The sequence below is a fragment of the Leucopleurus acutus genome (genome assembly GCF_964270905.1).
Source record: "Leucopleurus acutus genome assembly, chromosome: 5".
Lineage (NCBI taxonomy): Eukaryota > Metazoa > Chordata > Mammalia > Artiodactyla > Delphinidae > Leucopleurus > Leucopleurus acutus.
In genome coordinates this window covers 128,773,887-128,795,095 of record NC_139147.1, presented here as the reverse complement: position 1 = coordinate 128,795,095, position 21,209 = coordinate 128,773,887, and the positions used below count along the sequence as shown (strand labels likewise).

Here is a 21,209-nt window from a genome sequence, read left to right as displayed (position 1 = left end):
CAAAAATAAACTCAAAATGGATTAGAGACCTAAATGTAAGGCCAGACACTATAAAACTCTTAGAGGAAAACATAGGCAGAACACTCTGTGACATAAATCACAGCAAGATCCTTTTTGACCCACCTCCTAGAGAAAGGGAAATAAAACCAAAAATAAACAAATGGGACCAAATGAAACTTAAAAGCTTTTGCACAGCAAAGGAAACCATAAACAAGACGAAAAGGCTACCCTCAGAATGGGAGAAAATATTTGCAAACGAAGCAACTGACAAAGGATTAATCTCCAAAATATACAAGCAGCTCATGCAGCTCAATAACAAAAAAACAAACAACCCAATCCAAAAATGGGCAGAAGACCTAAATAGACATTTCTCCAAAGAAGATATACAGATTGCCCACAAACACATGAAAGGATGCTCAACATCACTAATCATTAGAGAAGTGCAAATCCAAACCACGAGGTATCATGTCACACCAGTCAGAATGGCCATCATCAAAAAGTCTACAAACAATAAATGCTGGAGAGGGTGTGGAGAAAAGGGAACCCTCTTGCACTGTTGGTGGGAATGTAAATTGATACAGCCACTATGGAGAACAGTATGGAGGTTCCTTAAAAAACTAAAAATAGAACTACTGTATGACCCAGCAATCCCACTACTGGGCATATACCCTGAAAAATCCATAATTCAAAAAGAGTCATGTACCACAATGTTCATTGCAGCACTATTTACAGTAGCCAGGACATGGAAGCATCCCCAGTGTCCATCGACAGATGAATGGATAAAGAAGATGTGGCACATATACACAATGCAATATTACTCAGCCATAAAAAGAAACAAAATTGAGTTATTTGTAGTGAGGTGGTTGGACCTAGAATCTGTCACACAGACTGAAGTAAGTCAGAAAGAGAAATGCTAACACATATATATGGAATCTAAAAAAAAAAAAAAAGGTTCTGAAGAACATAGAGGCAGATCAGAATTAAAGACACAGACATAGAGAATGGACTTGACATGGGGAGGGGGAATGGTAAGCTGTGACGCAGTGAGAGAGTGGCATTGACATCTATACACTACCAAATGTAAAATAGATGGCTAATGGGAAGCAGCCGCATAGCACAGGGAGATCAGCTAGGTGCTTTGAGACCACTTAGAGGGTGGGATAGGGAGGTTGGGAAGGAGATGCAAGAGGGAGGGTATATGTGGATATAGCAGATTCACTTTATTATACAGCAGAAACTAACACACCATTGTAAAGCAATTATACTCCAATAAAGATGTTAAAAAAAAAAAAAGAAAGCTATGTTCTTGATGCCGCAAAACTAGTTGTTTAGTTTTTAAGTATCAAATCTTGGCTAGCTGGTTAAACTATAGCTTAAACTATAACGTCAATACCAGTTTACTTTAAGGTCACAGATCTGAACTGAATAATGTTAAATAGCTGTTAACAGTGTTAAAAAGACAATGCTAGTGTTTTGCAGTTATGTATTGTTTTTCATCCGGAGCGTCCAGTTGAACAGTGGTTTTCTAGCTATGTTCTGTCAAGCCCCAGGGCTGCTGTGCAGTTTAAAGTAGGGTTGGGGAGGTTCAGCATGTTGGGCTCTTTCTTATCATCCTCATCCAATGTCTTCAGTTATATATTCTGTACAGAATTCTATGTAAGATTTCCCCTTGTTGGGGGTGGGTAGTTTATATTGTATTTTAAAAGTTTGGAGACAGTTGCATCCTGGCAGTTATTCTTGTGCATTTAAACCTATTTGATGTTCTTTTTTCACACTGTTGCAGGAATCTGATAAAATTTTTTTGAATCTTTGTGCTGGAATCTTGGATCTGTAATTTATATAAACACTATTTATCTGCCTCTTTGCCTTTCTCCTCCCACCCTTTTTCTGGCTTATGGGCATTGTTGAGCGTCTACTTTATGTGCCCACAATATAGGATTTTGGCCCTGTACTATTCACAATAAAATCCTTAAATCCACAGCAGATAGATTTCCCAGAGACATTTCCACTTAAATTTCTAAAAATAAAATTGTGTGCTTTACCTTTTTTTTTGCGGTACGCGGGCCTCTCACTGTTGTGGCCTCTCCCGTTGCGGAGCACAGGCTCCGGACGCGCAGGCTCAGCGGCCATGGCTCACGGGCCCAGCCGCTCTGCGGCATGTGGGATCCTCCCGGACCGGGGCACGAACCGGTGTCCCCTGCATCGGCAGGCGGACTCTCAACCAGTGCGCCACCAGGGGAGCCCTGCTTTACCTTTTAAAAATATTTAGAATAAGGGAAGTTTTACTTACACAAATGATTTATGCCTATCTTCAGTGTGAAGATGAAGTACTTTTCAGGATGCTGGATTAAAATTTCTGAAAACTAGAAAGTTGGGAGCTAAAAAACAGTATAGCTGGGATACATAGCCTAAAAAATCATCCAAGTTCTAGGAGCTATGTACTGCAGGTCCATGAGACAGTTGCTAAAATGGTCTTATTGGTATGTAACTCAGTAGATAAAGCATAGAAGGAAACTTTGAGATTCACTATATTTAGTTGAGTCTTTTAGCTCAGGGAGTGTCCAAAAGTTGATGACAGAACAAATCCTTCCTCCCCTCCACACACCTCTTTCCTGAAGGAACAAAATTCTACAATTCTCTTCTCCCCACTCCTTTCCTCACACAGGTAAACATTTTTGTGGTCAATTTGAATCATTGGAATGTGTGTGATTTTCATGAAAAGAATGTTAAAACACAATAATTAACTACATGAAACATGTTTGGCGGTGGGGAGAGAGGAAAATTTGACCTGGAAATTTAAGTGATTTAGTGACTTTTAAAAAATTTTAATTTCTGCACTTCTGTAAGAAATAAAATAAGGCACTATAGTTCCTTTTTCCTATGTTTTAAATAAGAGATAAATCCAGTTTTCCTATATGATGAGTCATGGATATAGTTCTGTACAAGTAGGTAGAATAATGCAGCTGTCTTTTCAGTAGGTAGGCAGCGTCTCTTCTCCATCCATCCATAAACATATCCATCATTATAATATCATACAGATTATTTTCACTGCCATAAATTTCCTCTGTGCTCTGCCTATTCATCACTCCCCTGCCTACCCTCCCCATAATCACTGATCTTTTTATTTTCTCTATTGTTTTCCCTTTTCCAGAATGTTGTATAGTTGGAATCATACAGTATGTAGCCTTTTCAGACTGGTTTCTTTCACTTAGTAATATGAGTTTAAGACTCCTTCATGTGTTTTCATGGCTTGATAGCTTATCTCTTTTTAGCATTGAATAATATTCCATTGTCTGGTTATAGCATAGTTTACTTATCCCCACACGTACTTGGTTGCTTCCAAGTTTTGGCAATTACGAATAAAACTGCTTTAAACATCCATATTCAGGTTTTTGTGTGGACATATATTTTCAAACTTCTTTGGGTAAATGCGAAGAAACACAATTGCTGGATTATATGGTAATATGTTTTGTAAGAAAACATCAGACCGTCTTCCAAAATGGCTGTAACATTTTGCATTCTCACCAGCAATGAATGAGAGTTCCTGTTGTTCCTTATCCTCGCCAGAATTTACTATTATCAGTGTTCCAGATTTTGGCCATTCTAATAGATATGTAATTGTTGTTTTAATTTGCGTTTCCTTGGTGACATATGATATAGATCATCTTTTCATATATAATATTTGTTTGCCATCTGTATTCAAGTCTTTGGCCTATTTTTTAATGGAGTTGTTTGTTTTCTTGTTGAATTTTAAGAGTTCTTTTTATATGTTATATAACAGTCCTTTTATCAGGTGTGTCTTTTGCAAATATTTTCTCCCAGACCTGGCTTTTCTTCTCAATCTCTTGACATTGTCTTTCACAGAGTAAAAGTTTTCAATTTTAATGAATTTCAGCTTATCAGTTATTTCTTTCAGGGATTGTGTCTTTGGTGTTGTGTCTACAAAGATATTGATCTCGGAGAGATAGTGGTGAGCGGTCCTGAAGAGAGATCTTAGTTTCCTGGCCAGGAATTGAACCTAGGTAGTCTGGATGAAAACCAGGAATCCTAGCTGCTAGACCACCAGGGACTAGAGGCTAGAAGCATTGTGCCCTGGCTGTAACCCCCATTGAAGGCAAGAATGTTTCAAGGAGGCAAAAACTGTAAAAACAGGTACAAAGTTTATTATTAGAGAAACAGCATATCATGTGGGAGAGCACACAGAGAAGCAGTTTATTTAAGACAGAAGCAAGGCAGAAATACACACCAGGAGAGGAGTGCGGTCATCCTGAATGAGGAGTGCAGTAAGTCAGAAGTTAGGCATAAATACACACCCAGAGAGAAAGAGTATGTGCGTCCTGTCTAATGAGGAGGAGTGCAGTAAAGAGTTGATTTAAATCCTTTATGTAGGACAGTTCTTCCAGGTCTTTGTTTACCTTTGGCCAGTTATCTTGTTTCTTTTTTCACACCTGACTGGTCCTAGGACCCTCCCCAAGATGCGTGCGCAACTTTTTGCAAAGATGGATCCCACTGCAGAGGCCTGTGGGGATATGTCCACACTTATTATGGGGTGGTGCCCCCTCTCTTTTGGACCCCCAAGGAGCCTTCCTGCACATATGCAGACAGGGAAGTTTTCCTTGACCTCAGGACTGATCATCTTTTTACTTCAGCAGAGCTCAGCTTTTGCCACTAGCTTTGTCCTTGGAGTGGCTGGGTGAGAACAAAGCTTCAACTTTACTTCACTTGCAGACACCAGCTGTCCAGCCCGGGGGTCCATCTATCTCCTACCTCAGTAGGTCCTCTATCTCCTACTGTCCCCAAAGTCATCTATGTTGTCTCCTATGCTGTCTTCTAAGAGTTTTATAGTTTTCATTTTACATTTATGTCTATGATCCATTTTAGTTAATTTTTGTGGAGAGTGTAAGGCCTTTGTCTGGATTCATTTTTTTGCATGTGGATGTCCAGTTATTCCAGCACCATTTGTTGAAGAGACTATCTTTGCTCCATTGTATCACCTTTACTCTTTTATCAAAGATCAGTTGACTATATTTATAAAGGTCTATTTCTGGGCTCTGTATTCTGTTACAGTAATCTATTTGTCTGTTCTTTTGCCAGTACTACACTGTCTTGATTACTGTAGCTTTATAGTAAATCTTGAAGTTAGGTAACATCAGTCATCCAACTTTGTTCTTCTCTTTTGATATTGTATTGACTATTCTTAGTCTTTGCCTCTGCATGTAAACTGTAGTTTGTTGATATCCATAAAATAACTTGATGTTTTGATTGGGATTGTGTTGAATTCATAGATAATATTGGGAAGAACTGACATCTTGACAGGATTGATTCTTTCCATGAACATGGAATATCTCATTTATTTAGTTTTTTAAATTTCATTCATCAGAGTTTGGTAGTTTTGCTCATATAGATCTTGTACATATTTTGTTAGATTTATACTTGTGATTTATTTAGGTGTTACTATAAATAGTATTGTGGGGTTTTTTTGTTTTTTTTTTTTTGGCAGTATGCGGGCCTATCACTGTTGTGACCTCTCCGTTGCGGAGCACAGGCTCTGGACGCGCAGGCTCAGTGGCCATGGCTCATGGGCCCAGCCGCTCTGCGGCATGTGGGATCTTCCCAGACTGGGGCACGAACCCGCGTCCCCTGCATCGGCAGGTGGACTTTCAACCACTGCGCCACCAGGGAAGCCCATAGTATTGTGTTTTTAATTTAAATTCCACATGTTTATTGTTGACATATAGGAAAGTGATTGACTTTTATATATTAACCTTATATCCTGCAACCTTGCTATAATTGCTTACTAACTCCAGGAGATTTTTTTTTTTTCTGGTTGATTCTTTCAGATTTTCTACATAGATGATCATGTTATCTGTGGACAAAGACAGTTTTATGACTTCTTTTCTGATCTGTATACCTTTTATTTCCTTTTCTTGCCTTATTGCATTGACAAGGATATCCAGTGTGACACTGAAAAGGAGTGGTGTGAGGAGACATCCTTGCCTTGTACCTGATCTTAGTGGGAAAGTATCAAGTTTCCCCCCTTTAAGTATAATGTTAGCTGTAAGGTTTCTGTAGATCGTCTTTACCAAATTGAGAAAGTTCCCCTCTATTCCTAGTTTTTATCATGGAAATTTTTTTATCATGAATGGATTATATATTTTTAATGAGCTAATGCTATATGTATTTATGGAAGTAAAACTCAGTTTCATTTTAGTTTTCCTTATTCATTGATTATTCTTTTACCTTTTCACTTTTACCAGTTGTTAATTTGTGTGTTTCTAGGCTCAGCTTGCCAATCGGAAACAAAAATTAGAGTCTGTGGAGCTGTCCAGCCAATCGGAAATTCAGCACCTGAGCAGTAAGCTGGAGCGGGCCAATGACACCATCTGTGCCAATGAGTTGGAAATAGAGCGCCTCACCATGAGGGTCAATGACTTGGTTGGAGCCAATATGACTATTATGCAAGACCAGCAGCAAAAAGAAGAAAAATTGAGGGAATCTGAAAAACTGTTAGAGGTATGTTTTTAAATTGTAATATACTGTAACTGAGGAAATGTGTGTTTTAAGAGAGACTAATGAACCTGGAACTAGGTTCCAAAATCTATGGTTTCTTCCCTACTCTGTAGCCAATATATATTGATTTAATAACAGGATCAGATATTAATAACAGGCCTTATTAATATGGTGCCTGTTAGATAACTTACAGTTTGATTCCCTGGCTACGTTTTCTCATGAAATAGAGAAATTTAATAACATCTGACTTTTTTTCTGAGTATTTTTGCAGGTTCTGCAAGAAGAAAAGAGAGAATTGAAGGCAGCTCTTCAGACTCAAGAAAATTTCACGTGTGAGACAAGAATACAAAAGGAGAAGCTACAAGCAAAATTAAAGGCAACTGACACTCAACACACAGTAGAGACCATAAGGTATATTTAATCTTAAATATTATTAATCTTAGCCACGGGGTGGTTTAGCATTAAGCACCATTTTTAATATTGCATAGTCATAATTTTGTGTTTGATCATATTATGGATTTTCTTATTCAGTGTTAATTTCTGAGTTAAATTTTTATATCTTTAGAAAGTATTGTATGATTAGTTTTTTCTGCCTACAGTTTGAGTCCCCTAACCAAGAGACTCTGATGTTTAGAAAGTGAGGAACCCTTTTGTCAATCCATACCCTTGCCAAAACTGCAAACGTGAAAGGAATTATAGTCTACGTCTCCTGGGAGGCCTCCCTTCCTTGGTAGAACAGGTCATGTTTAGTAGCTGCTTATCATCAATAAGCCAGCTATTGAGATAGCCCTTTAAAAAATTCCTAAAGTTAATTTTGCTTCTATGTATGAATTGTTGCTCTGAAGTTTATAATTTAAGTCTGGTGCACATTTCTGTTTTTGTCTATAACTTTTCAGTTTCTTTGACTCAAGGTATCAAGTGTCAACAAGGTGAATTTTGCCATTTTGTCTTTTTCCCTTGAAAAACAGGCCAAATCCCAGTTGAGAAAGGAGTAGACTGTTGCTGACTTTTTTAGAAGCATCATCTCTGCCTCTTTACTCGCCCAGTTTTTTGTTTTGTTTTGTTTTTTCGTAAATCAGGAAACAAACTGAAGAGTTCTGAAGAGTTTCATTACCAAAAAGAGTTGGGAAATATGAACTGGCTGTGTGTTGCTTTTGTTTGCAAAGATACAAGGCGTTTAACAGTCCTTCTGTGTCTTCCCATAGGTCACTGGAGGAGTCTCAGGCAGAAAGGAGGTATGCCTCTCAAGGGCAGGGAGACTTAGAGAATGTGCTCTCCCAACTGGATTTTACCCACACTAGTGAAGAACTTCTGCAGGCAGAAGTGACTCGTCTGGAAGTCAGGTACGTAATTACATACATTTCAGAAACACTCAAATTGTTAGAAACTATTTTCAATCATCATATTGATTGATTGATATTGATAAAGTAAGCTAATATAACAAGTGAAAAAATTTTTTCCTCTCTATCATTCACAAATGGCCTAACTTCTTATTTCATTGAGATTAAAGGAGAACTGTAAATCTCAGTTAAAGGAGAACTTCCTAATATTCTTACCACCAAACCTACCAGTCAGCCTGCAATCTGTCTGTGTCCTTAATCTGTTAGAGTGAATGAATCAGTGGATGATGTCTGTGCTCCTAAGACTCCACTTACATACTGATTCTACAGCTTCTCCTTTTCTCTTTTACATCATCAAGTTTTTAATCTCTGCTAAATCATTTCCACTAGTATAAAATGTGTTTTAATATTCCTCATCTTGGGAAAAAAATGAAAATCCTCCTTTAATTCTATACCCCTGTCAAGTTCTTTCTGTATTTGTCTGCTGTCCTGTAAAACCAAATTCTTCAAAAGAGGTGTCTCTATTGACTGACTGTACATCTTCACATTTCTCCTGTGCAGAAGGCCTTCAGTTAGGCAGCCTTTCCCCTCTACCAGCCACATCACTGGAGCTGCTCTTGGGAAGATCTCCCTGGACACATGGTGCTCCTTCCTTCTGTGCTGAAATGCTGTTGATATTTCCTAGTGTGTTGATTGAATCCTGACTTATGCTATACCATGCCCAGCTCACTTGTATCACCATACTGTGAATTTTTTTATCATCCCGCTGAACTTGCTGATTGGGAAGAGTTTGATATTTTGTTTAAACGTAAATCATGGTCATTTGTAAAGTAGTATTTTCTGCTGTGTAGAAGATAAAAATAAAATAAATAAACTGTTAGCCTTTAGGCAAACAGATAACCAAAAAATTGCTGTTTTACCCTTTTAAGTACAGTAATAAGTTTTTTGTCCTATCTTTAAGTAATATATCTTTTATTTCTGTTTTTGCAAACCACTAAATATTTTCTTTACATATTAAATATACATGCATACACACACAGAGTTTTTGCTTTATTTCTTTCTCACCTTGGAATACTTAAGATATTCTTAGTTGTCATTACTGAGGTATATTTGCATACTTTAGATTGAATAAAGTAAAAGCTTAGTATTCTTATTGACATTAGAACTAATATTTACATTTTTTATCCTGATTTTCCATTGATAGACTTTTTAGTGATCTTTTACATGTTTTGCTGTGCTCTCAGCAGGCCCTGAAGGCTTGCCTCTTGTTTCTGACACACTGCCTCTTGCATTGTGACCTGGTACACTTTAGTCTCTTTAGGCCTCGATTTTCCCATCTGTAGATAGGACAAGATTATCTGATTTTCTTCTCGCTCTACCTCAATGTTTGACACACTGTAGTCACATTCTAAGTACCAAATAAATAAGCATTCTAGGATTTTTAGAAATAGGTAAAGTTGGAATAAATGGATACAAATACCAGTGTTCAGTAGTAAAACAAAACTTTCAAAATTATTTTTCTGTATCAAAAGGCAAGTAGAAAAATGAACCCTTTTAGACAGCTTATTTGTGTTGTTCAGTTTGAACAGAATATTCCCTGAAACAGGAACTGTAGGAATTTAAGTGATTGTTTCTGTGTTGTTGTATTGTAGAGATGGTATTTTTGAACGATAGCTTATCTGGTAAGTTGGCTGTGTGGGTGAAACAACCTAGATAGTTATTAAGCCTGTATTGAACAGTCTGGAACCAAATGATGCAGGGCATAAGGGTATGGTGGGCAAGGTTAGAGGGAGGTAAGAAGTAAAAGACATTATTTTAATCATAGAATTTGTGGTTCGAGAAACATAATATGCACATTAAAGGACCTAAGAGCAATTTAAAGTGAAAATTCTAGAAAATGTCTACATTCAAGCTCTAACAATTGAAAATAGACTGTTTTTAAGGTAATTAAGGAATGAGGGTCAGTGTGGCTCTATCCAGGTAAATGTTGATCTGACTCTTGAAAGGGTGTTGACTATCCATTGCCTGGTAGGAGGGGAAGGTGCTGTGTGGTCAAGGGGATGGTGTGTGAAGAGACAAGAAGTCAGGCTTAGCAAATGGCACATGGCAGACAGTAAAGCCTAGCAATTTAGCGGCAAAAAGACTTTATTAGTAGATATGAGCTGTGAGATAAGAGAGGTATGGTGCCCCTGAGGTTCTTGTATCTGATGAGTGATTGATTCTTAAGTAAGGGTGACAAGTTGGAAACTCTTTGAAGAAGATTCTTTTGGCAGCTGTGTGTAGGATGGGATTGTAATTAAGTTGGTGAAGATTGAGATTATGATGGCAGCTCCTGTACAACTAGAGAGAAAAAAACTACCTAAGTTGCTATAATCTTGAGAATTTTGTAACCAGTAATATTCTAAGCAGAGAGAAAGAATATAGGTAAACACAGAACTCAAAAGTATCTCCAGAAGTGTGAATTGGATTTAGCTGCCTCCAGTGATAAGGAAATCAGAAATGAGTTTTATTTTGGGGTGGGAGGTGATGTTTAAGGGTATTTCTTGGACATCAAGAAGGTAAGGTTAGATAACTCAATTTGTGGGTTTCAGGGTTTTATTTTAAATATGTGACCTTAATTTTGTCATACAGCTTGGAATCTGTGAGTACGACATGTAAACAGCTGAGCCAAGAGCTAATGGAAAAATATGAAGAACTAAAGAAGATGGAAGTGCATAACAATGAGTACAGGGCAGAGATTAAGAAGGTAAAGGTCCGCATACCTGGGATCGCAAAGCCCTTTGTGTTTATGGACTGAGCTGTGGGTTGAGAGGTTACAGGAATTATTTTTAATGAGAGAAAAATGTAACCCAGAGGCCATTTGATGCTCACGAGTAGAGAGTACCTGGAAGGTGCTTAGGAGAGTGTCTTTCTGTGTCATCCCCAGGGATGCCGTGTAAGTATTTTCAAGAGAGTTGAAGCCTGCCCCTTTGAACTCTACAACGTTATTTTAAATGTGCCTTGATGAAAAGTTTTCTAGAAGCTACGCACCTTCTTGCTTGCACAAGCACATGAACATATTATATGAGCTGGCATTTAATATTTTCTTACTGACCAAAGGTGGTGATGGATGTGTATTCTCTTCTGTGCTGTGGGTAGTTATATCCTCATTGGCATTTGAAGTGTGCAGAGTTTGTCTCTATGTTAGTGGGCCCTGGCTGTCCTGTTTGTTGACTCATATTTTTTATTACTTCTTTGAGATTACTTCTAGCCCCTTTCTTCCTCTTGCCTTTCTGTTGTCTTCTGTGGACCAGGAAACTATATAAGCAAAATTTTTAGATTTGCAACTAGAAAAAGAATGAAGGTGACAGGTGCTGTCCTCTAAACAATGTGGCTTCGACTTTGATACTGGTTCTCAGCATTTGAGTAAGGCATCTCTCCCTGTTTTGAAATCTAATAGGTAATTGTGGGTATAACCACCTGACCTTCAGTACAGATATGCAGCTTGGTAAATTGCTAATTTTCTGCAGATTTAATCAGGGAAAAATTCATGTCTTGAGGTAAGGTAAAAATTACTTTATTATTATATTTTTCTATCGAACATGTCTTCTCTTAATTTTTAATGCCTTCTATTTCTTTGTAGTTGAAAGAACAGATTTTGCAGGCTGAACAGAGTTACAGTTCTGTACTAGAGGGAATGAAGATGGAGATCTCCCAGCTAACTCGAGAGTTACATCAGCGAGATATCACTATTGCTTCCACCAAAAGTTCTTCCTCTGACATGGAGAAGCAACTCAAAGCAGAGATGCAAAAGGCAGAAGAAAAAGCAGTAGAGCACAAGGTGAAACTAGAACAAAAATTCTCTTTATTTGAAGTTTGTTTTTTAAATTTATTTATTTATTTTTGGCTGCATTGTGTCTTTGTTGCTGTGTGCAGGCTTTCTCTAGTTGTGGTGAGCGGGGGCTACTCTTCATTGCAGTGCGCGGGCTTCTCATTGCAGTGGCTTCTCTTGTTGCAGAGCACAGGCTCTAGGCGTGTGGGCTTCAGTAGTTGTGGCACGCGGGCTCAGTAGTTGTGGCTTGCGGGCTCTAGAGCTCAGGCTGAGTAGTTGTGGCGCATGGGCTTAGTTGCTCTGCGGCATGTTAGATCTTCCCGGACCAGGGCTCGAACCCATGTCCCCTGCATTGGCAGGTGGATTCCCAACAACTGTGCCACCAGGGAAGCCCCTGAAGTTTGTTTTTGAAGATTCAATTTATTAAAGGTATATTCCATAGTAGTTAATTTAGTAAATTTTTATTAGCCCTCTTCTTCAGGCTAAGGGTAGGCTGGTTAACAAGCAGTCTAGTGGAGATTGGTGGGAGGTGAGAGTAGATGAGACAAGTGAAGAGACCCTCTCTGTGGTGTGTAGGGTGTGTATTAAGGCTGTGCCACGTTCGCTGTGACAGACCAGAGTTCAGACAGGGCGAGTGGTCAGGGATGAGACTGGAAAGCAGTGACCTGCTCCTGAAGGGCCTGCCCACCCTGTGCAGGAGTAAAAGGTCTCTGTGGTTGTCGTGTGGAGAATAAGTGAGGAGGCAAAGAGACTCGGATGCTGTCACAGCAGCGAGACTGTGGCCCGAGCACTGCGCCAGGGAGGCAGAGGGAAATGGATGCATTCTGGAGAAAATCGACTGGGCTTTGTATTTGATTGGACCAGGAGAATGAGTTAGACAGAGTTAGGAGAAGATGTCACTCAGGATTCTGGCTTGGGCAACTGAATAGGAAGTGATGCTCTTTAGTGAAATACAGAAAAGATAGGGAGCAGGTTTGAGGAGGATAATGAGTTTGTATAAAGGGTACATAAAATGGGCAAGCTGGGACACTGGTTTGAGATAAAGGCTGGACTTCCATATGGAAATATCTAGTAGTCAATTCCACAGAAGGCCTGGAGTTCAAGATTATAATCAAGGTAAGACATTTAGTTGTGGAAATCTTTGCATGAAGTTGGCATTTGAAACCCTGAGAGACTTTGATATTATAGCGAGAAGGCATAGAGTATGAAGAGGAGAGACTTGCACCAAACTTAGGAATCTACTCATTTAGGGTAAAAAGGTGTTGGAATGGAGCTAAAAAGAAAAGTAGCAATAAAGAAGGAAATCAGGTAGTTTTCACAAAGGAAGTAGGAAGGCAGGGAAGGAAGGAATCTTTTCAAGTAGGAATGGCTAAGCAGAAAAGCTAAGGAGAATGAGGACTGAAAATAAGTTTTACTGCCTTGTGAAAGGAGTGCAGTCCACATGATGCTGGAGGTGGAGGCCAGTAAGAGGAGTGCTGGGGGTTACCAGTGCCTGATTCATCTTCTTAGAATAGTATTCTAATTGCATGCATATGAATTCATGTTGAAACACCTTTTCAACAACCTTTCAGAAAGTATTTGTATATATGAATGAAGAATGTGACCTCGCCTAATGAAAATTACATGTGGAAAAATTTTATAAGATGCGCTTGATTTATTTGTTACATTTATTTGTTTTTTGCTTTTCCCTTCTCAGGAGATTTTGGCTCAGTTGGAGTCACTCAAGTTAGAAAATCATCGTCTTTCTGAAATGGTGATGAAATTGGAATTGGGTTTACATGAGGTACATAAATAGAAACTTAAGTTTTTCTACTATCCAAGCCTTTAAAGAAATCACTTTGTAAATACTGATATTGTAAAGAGAAAGTTAAGATCAAACTATGAAACAATCCTTCTGCAAAAACTTTCTCAAATGAAAAGAAGTCAAGACAGTGATGGGAGTGAGCAAAATATGACTCTCCACTCCAGCAATTGGAAGATTTAAAAAAATATTATGTATGTGATAAAATACATAATGTGTTCTTAATAGGGAGAATGTATGTAAAGGGCTTAGCATAGTGTCTGGCATTTAGTAAATATACAATAAATGTTTGATGCTGTTACTATTATTACTGAAATTATTGTGTTCACAATATCTTTTCATTATAAAGTATATGATCTTTTAAATAGTTTGGTTTTAGTTATATTTCTACAAGATATAGTTCATTTCATCAAATAGTCTAGAATCTTTTATGTTCAGAGTATTTTACTAGACAATGTAATGGACACAAAGATGAATTAAGGTAAGATTCTTGCCTTTACAAGGTTGAGGGTAATCTAGTAGGGAGGATAAGAAATGTAAACAAACTGCTGTGAAACCAGAGAACATGATCAGCTACAGTGAGTTATAAACTGTGTGGATGCTCCTTGAACTATTTTGTTATAAAATCTATGTAATTTTCAAAATGACCCATCTGATCTGACCCATCTTTTCTTGATGTAGGTCAAATGCCCAGAGATTGTAGAAATTATTTTTTTCTGTATTTCCAGAGAGTGTGTGCCTCCAAAGATTCATGGTGACACAATGCCCCTGTTTGCTCCTAAGTAGTTTTAGTTCCACACTCATGGATTATGGAGGCTGTGGTGGCAGAACATGCAAAAAACTACATGAATACGTTATTTCAGCTAAAAGAAAATACGGGGGACCATTTTTATAATATTTTGAGAGGGTGAGACTCTCTTAGCGCCACAAAACCATAAAGAATTTTACAACATAAGGAATTTTACAACATAAAAATATAAAATTTCTGGATGACAAAAGACCCCATTAAAAAAGACTAATAGACTAGAGGAAAACAATCTATTAACAGATAAAAGGTTAATATAAAATATTAATATATAAGGATTTCCTGTAAAGATAATAAAAAGATTGGAATCCAGTAGAAAAATGGGTAAAGGACATAAATAGATAATTCATAGAAGTAATGCAAAAATCCAGTAATGAAGAAAAGCAGTTACACCCCTCTAATAATCAAAACAAAAGAAATAAATATTCTTTTGTTTATTGGCTTGACAGTGATTTTTTAAATCCAGTATAGCCAGTGTTGGCAGGAATATAGAGGAACAGGCTCTTCAGTGCTCTGTTAATGAGAAAGTGAATTGACATAGCTATTGTAGAGGGCAATTTAGCAATATCCATTAAACTGTATGTAAATACATGTAGCCTATAAAGTCCTGAGTCATGTGCTTTTCTGATTTTGATCATCATTGTTTTCCAGAAAGGTCGTATCAGTTTGCATTCCCAAAGAACCCATCCTGTAGGAGCAAAGGCATAAAAATGGTCATTTCAGTGTTGTTTGCAATATCCAAAATTTTGAAAAAAACTAAATGTTAATCTATAGAGGGATGGTTAATCATGACTTTCTATACTAGGAAATATTATGCCATCATTTAAGGTGGCAGATGAATGTGCACATCTAATCTTGCTCCCTCCCCAAATCCCTCTAAAACTATAATGAAAGGATTTTTTTTTTTTTTTTTTAAAGCAAAAAACCTACAAGGATGGAAAAAGTGGGAGAGGAGACAACAGCTAAACATTTTGTAAGGGGGAAGATGGAAGGAAGGAAGGAAGGAAGGGAGGGAGGGAGGGAAGAAGGGAAGAAGAGAAGGAGGGAGGAAAATGACTTTATATGCCCTGATTTAACCCAGTACTAAGCTAGTGGTGGAGAAAACCTAGAACCAATCTGATTTGCACCACAGAATCTTCAGAAGGCTCAGGATTTGGCAATAGCTGATTGACAGAATCTTATCTTATGCAGTGATTACCTATTCATATTTAATAGTTGGGAACTCTCAGGGGTGCGTAAGCCAGACTATGACCAGAGAATCTGTTCAGCTTAATTTCTCCTGAAACCTCTATCTAACAGTGGTGATAATGTCCTTTCTTTACACAGCAAGGTGTGTGCTTGCTATGCACTTTTTATATTACCTTCCACATTCATTTATCTGTAATTGTTGATAGTAAAATAATAAATTTGAGAAAAAATTAAAAGATGCCTGCCTGGCAAAAGCAAACATTATCTTCTTTTAAAAAGTATATTTAAATGACATCAGAAATCAGACTCTGGCGGGGGAGAATCCTGTTAGCAGTTTATACTTCCTCTGGTTTTGAAGTTACACACAGTGTAAACATGGTGTACGTATTAAGAACAATTATTAGAAAGTGCCGTTTTGCATTTTACCTTGGAGGAAGGTGATATTACTTTTACCAATGAATATTTTAGCTAAATAACTGTTTTAATAAAAGTATCTAATTATCTTAATAGTAAAAGCAATAGCTCTGATAAAGTATTTACCACAGTAAAAATAAAAATTGACAGTAGTTTATAGTTTAACTCCTATGTCCTGCAAATTTTTTTTTGAGATTTTAGCATTTTGTAACTTACTGTCACTGCTAGAACAGATAGTTAAATGGTTTTACTTTAAGATTTATTTTTTTGCTAGGTACATTCTGTTTGTCAAACCACTGTTTACCAGCTTATTTTCGGAAAGTTCTTTATAGAAAAGACCAAGCTAAACATCGAATTAAATTCCAAAGAAGATAACCATAATTTTTCAGAAGGCTAATGAAAATATTTTGTCATTAGAAGAAAATGGTCCAGACCTCTGTCTTTTTAGGTACTGTATTACCAGGAAACACCTAGAATTGAAGAACAATAAATAATCACAGAATTCAGACCAGATCAGAGTAGTCATACCTACCTTATCCTTGAATACTGCCTTATCATGTCCAAATTTATTTCACATACCAGAATAGGTGCCAACATTACGTAAAACTCTTTAAGACCAGAGAGTTGTTTATTTAAAAGTTGTCCCTGCCAGCCAGAATTCCTTTTCAGAGCCTTATGTCCAGATTTCTTTCTTTGAAATAGGTCTTTTGATTTTCTTCCACAGGTGTTCTGGGGCTATTCAACCTTCTCTTTCCTTTTTTTTTTTTTAATCAGTAGCTTTGTTTTTAAGTTAAAGCGTAGTTGTATAATTGTATAGTATACTTATAATATTATATTAAAGTGTACAACATGATTCAGTATTTTTATAGATTATAGCCCATTTAGAGTTATTGTAAAATAATGGCTTTATTCCCTGTGCTGTACAATATATTCTTGTGGCTTATTTATTTATACATATACATGCATTTGTACCTCTTAAACCCCTACCCCTATCTGGTCCCCCCCCTCCCCTCTCCCCATTGGTAAACCACTAGTTGTTTCTGTTTTGTAATATTCATTTGTTGGTTTTATTTTTTAGATTCCACATCTAAGTGATAACATACAGTATCTGGATTTCTCTTTCTGACTTATTTCACTGAGCTCAACGTTCTCTTTCTTGAGGAAGAATCCATGGCTGCTGTTTTCTTTCTTTTTCCCTGTTTTTGATTCTCATCCGTAGCTTTCTTCCATCCTAGTTCCAGCTTTCCTCCAGTTCCTTGGATATTCCTTGGCACATCAGGGAAGCCCATTGTGCTCCTCGTTTTCTGCCCCTATTCACTGAAAGAAACAGAACGTTGTTTCTCTTTTAGGGGACCAAAACCAAATCTTCACTTTTTCCTGAGTAAAGCCATAGATTAACTAGTCATAGCTGAAAGTAATTTTCCAACAGCAGTATCACAGATTACAAGTTATTCTTGTATAAAGTAAGTGACTCTAGTATTCTTTTTTATTAGGCAAAAGAGGTTTCACTAGCAGACCTCCAGGAGAATTATACTGAGGCATTAAATAAATTAGTGTCTGAAAATCAACAACTACAGAAAGATGTGATGGATACCAAAGCTCAGCTGGAGATTTCTACTCAGATTTGCAAAAAAAACCAGGACAGGATCTTTAAACCAACACACAGCAGAGTACCTGAGTTCAAGAACATGGAGTTCAAGTAAAATTTCTTCATAGTTTATTTAAAATATATATCTTTATAATATAATTCTCATTTCTTTGAGAATAATTTCCAATTTACAGAAATTAAACCTTCGTCAAAGGACTCTGTTTAATCCTGAAGTACACCGTGCACAAGTAAAGCTGTTAGGTTAAGAGGTGCAGGGGTTCTAAGCACTTTCATCGAGGCTTCTGGATGTAGGTGTAAATGGCAGCCTATTCCACTGAGCCTCCTCATGCCGCCTCCTACCTCTCCAGCCCCACTTGCCCCATAAGAAGTAGAAGTTGGCTTTTTGTAAAAAGCTTCTTTTGTATTTTTGGTCAACTAATGATAGACTGTTACCTAAGAAGTCAGCATTCAGTGGAAAACCACCTGGCTTCAGCTCCTACGGTACGGTTTACACGTTTTCCTACCGGGAGCCTTTGCTGACACCCTCACCCCCACTCCCACCTCTTCCCCAGATGAAGGTAAGGGCCTTCTCTCTGCACAGTGCTTCCCTCTATCCTAAGCACCAACCACACGGGGTCACCCTGGCAGCTTGCTTATCTTCCTTGCTGTATTGTAAGTGTGTGGGGGGCGGGGGCCTGGCGGTGGGGATCGGGGATTGGGGCTGGAGTGAGGGAAGGACCGGAGTGAGGGAAGGACCATCTGGTCGGAGCCAGCTGCTCATTGGTAAATTACAGCCTTCTTAGCCTGGTCCTGTGAGTTTAAGTGAACTTCAACAACAAGTATGTTTTAAAAGAGGAAAGTTGCTACAATGTTTATCTGTTTGATTTTCTCATCTGCTATCCAGGCCAGCCAGTGGCCAGCGCAAGCATGATGGGATGGAGGCTGAGCACTACAAAGCAGGTCTTCATTCTACGCAAGGACAAGCGTTGGATAGCGTAGAGGCTGTGTCCTGGGGCCTCACCCCGCCGAGTCATCAGATCAGCCCTTGCTGCTCCACCATCTCTCTGCCTTCTAACTTTCTGTGCAAAACTCACTCTTTGCCTTCAGTGCTAGATACAAATGAAACCAATTTTTCTGACACTGTCTCTGAAAGTATAAATGACCAAGAAGACTTTATATATTCGGTATGGAGACTTGCTGAGCTTACTAGTGTATTAAGTTTATTTAGTTTGATTTTATTTTTTATTTTAAGGTGGAGCAGTATTCCCCCTCCCACCCCCCTTACTGGTTCTCTCTCTTAAGCATCCTTTGTTCTCCTCAATTATTTCTGTCTTAAGGTTTTGCTTGTGAAAACACTTGTCCACGACTACTTTTCAAAATGCATCTTAAGAAATATAACATAAGTTATAGGTATTCATTCTTTTTAGCCTGAATGGGAAATTCCATTGCTGCCTTTTTCAGAGAGGGTCAAGTTTGTGTTGGGATGATTGGTTCAAGGAATATCCCTGCCTGCCAAGATAGTCCTGGGGCATAGACAGTGGGGAAGGAGAAAAGGAACGGTTGGAAAGGGAAAGAGGTGGGTAGAGGCGGGGGAAGGAGTCGCATCTGACGTGTCTAGAACATGGACTGGGTGCCACACAGTGGTGGCCCTGGTGTCAGAGGCTGCCTTTCCATGTGGACTGGCCCCTTGTTCTCACAGCTGCTGTGAGGACTCCACTCCCCCATCTTTTCTTTACCTTCTGTGCTGAAGCACTCGCCTCTGGCCATTCATTCCCATCAACCTCCCGTGGTCGTATACCTGAGAAAGTTCAGTATTTTTGACTTTTTAATGTGCCAGCAAGTCCATGGGAAGGTTTTCTTTTAGTTGTCAAAATATATGTAATATATGTATTTCTGAAATCCAAAAAAGTCCTGACAACTAACTTTCTTCCTAAGTTTGTCAGCAAAACTTATTTGGCACTGAAACCTCACCTGGCCTGAACTGAGCTGATGTGATAGTATGTATAGACTTTATTGATCCCATTTAGCATTTTACTTCAGAAATATCAATGTGTTTGATGATGGGAGTTACCTCTGACCCCTCATGAGTCTGTATTTGCGAATTCGTCTACTCACTAAACTGTAACCCCTGAGCAGTACTCATGAGCACTTCCACAGTCATTCGTGAACGTGTGCAGAGGTGCACAAAATTTGAGTCACTGGACTTGCGTGTTTCCAGCTGAGGTCAGTCAAGGTGGCACTTTGCCCTCTTGTTTCAGCTCTTATGCTGAGTTGAGATACCCAGAGGATGGAGCCCCTGGGGGACAGCACAGTGCAGTGCAAGAAGCTCGGATGCTGGCGTTGAACAGGGTTTGAACCCCAACTCTGGCACCCTTTAGGGGGTGGCCTCGGGCAGGTCACTAAACACTCTCAACCATGTTTTCTCTTTTGTAAAATAAAGAAAATAGAATCTACTGGATGAGTTGTTTTTAGGAGTTAGGATTATAGTCTATGTGAAGTGTGTGTGTGTGTGTTTCCCATAAGAACAGTGTTTCAATATTCATTAATTCAGTGTTTGAGATGACTTCCATAGAAAATAACTACTGCAAATGAGGATTGACTGAACTTGGTACATGTGACCTTTCTAAAATCTAAATTCTGAAACCAGTGGTTTCAGATAAGGCACTGTGGACTCAAAATTTGGAAGAAGGAAAGTATTGATTTTAACTGATATCTAATTTATTATAGGTAGCTTTTCTATGCTTTAAAACAAAAGTAACATTCAGATTTTAAAAGTGTGTTTGAAATAATAGGCATTAAATATTTCTCTTCTGGGGTATAGAAGGATATACAAATGCTTTCAGAGGAAAGCATTTTTTAAAACATCACCTTTTAATATTGCTAGTTAGAAAATATCATGAATAATGTGTCTTAGAAATATACTATTCAACTTATGTGTGTCAAAATGTGTTTCTCTTCTAGCGTCCCTTGCCTCTGTCTCCTCTTGGTTCAATAGCCACAAGATTTTTGGAAGAGGAGGAACTGAGGTCTCATCACATTCTAGAGCGCCTGGATGCGCATATTGAAGAACTAAAAAGAGAGAGTGAAAAGACAGTGAAACAATTCACAGCCCTAAAGTAGCCTCTTAAAAAATCACAAACTTGGAAATAAAAATAAACACCGAAGAGTTACTGTCATCATGAAGTAGCGGCTCTTTGAAAGGCCGAACATACAGACACCATAAAGATGAGATGTACTAATAAAGCTGCCATGAGGAGTCTGAGAAACTGATATTAGCTCTAAGGTGTTTTCACTGCACTGGTTTGTTCGAAGGACTTTTTCCAGCAATAACCTGTAAATAAACCACTTTGCTAGACTTTTTCTCATGTTAATATTTATTATCGTAAAGTGATACGTTCTCATGCTGACTTAAATGTGAATAGCTGTAGACTAACTAAAGATTTTATGATTCGTGTTGAAAATAAAGTAACTATAGGAACTTCCTCTGAGAGCAGTAGCATTGTATGTAGTGGAAGCATGGATCTCGGACTCAGAGTGATCCAGGTTGGTGTACTGGTTTTGCTTCTCATTAGCCAGCTGGGCTGGTAATGTGTGAGGTTGGGCCGAAGTGTGTAAAGGGGCTGAAGGACTTTGACAGGAAGCCTTCTCTTGCTCAAAACACAGGGGGAGGAGAGAGGTGGGGGTGGAGCCTGGGGCTGGGTTAGTGTGGGTGCCTGGGACACACGGTGGAAATCTTGGTATCTGCATTTCTG

At 38.4% G+C, this 21,209-nt stretch overlaps 1 protein-coding gene across 2 annotated transcripts in view; it reads left to right on the top strand.

The window, feature by feature from the left end:
• Positions 1-20,886, top strand: part of CEP63 (centrosomal protein 63) — a 72,953-nt gene extending 52,067 nt beyond the window's left edge. Inside the window, exons 7-15 of one of the 2 annotated variants that reach the window (XM_082839037.1) lie at positions 6,280-6,513; positions 6,782-6,921; positions 7,716-7,853; positions 10,482-10,596; positions 11,473-11,670; positions 13,358-13,444; positions 17,363-17,568; positions 18,362-18,641; positions 20,419-20,886. In XM_082839037.1, the coding sequence (XP_082695163.1) occupies positions 6,280-6,513; positions 6,782-6,921; positions 7,716-7,853; positions 10,482-10,596; positions 11,473-11,670; positions 13,358-13,444; positions 17,363-17,568; positions 18,362-18,641; positions 20,419-20,577 (1,557 nt within the window). In that variant the 3' untranslated portion in view covers positions 20,578-20,886. The remainder of the gene's footprint in view (positions 1-6,279; positions 6,514-6,781; positions 6,922-7,715; positions 7,854-10,481; positions 10,597-11,472; positions 11,671-13,357; positions 13,445-17,362; positions 17,569-18,361; positions 18,642-20,418) is intronic. The other variant, XM_082839036.1, reaches the window with a different exon arrangement.
• The last annotated feature ends 323 nt before the right edge of the window (positions 20,887-21,209 follow it).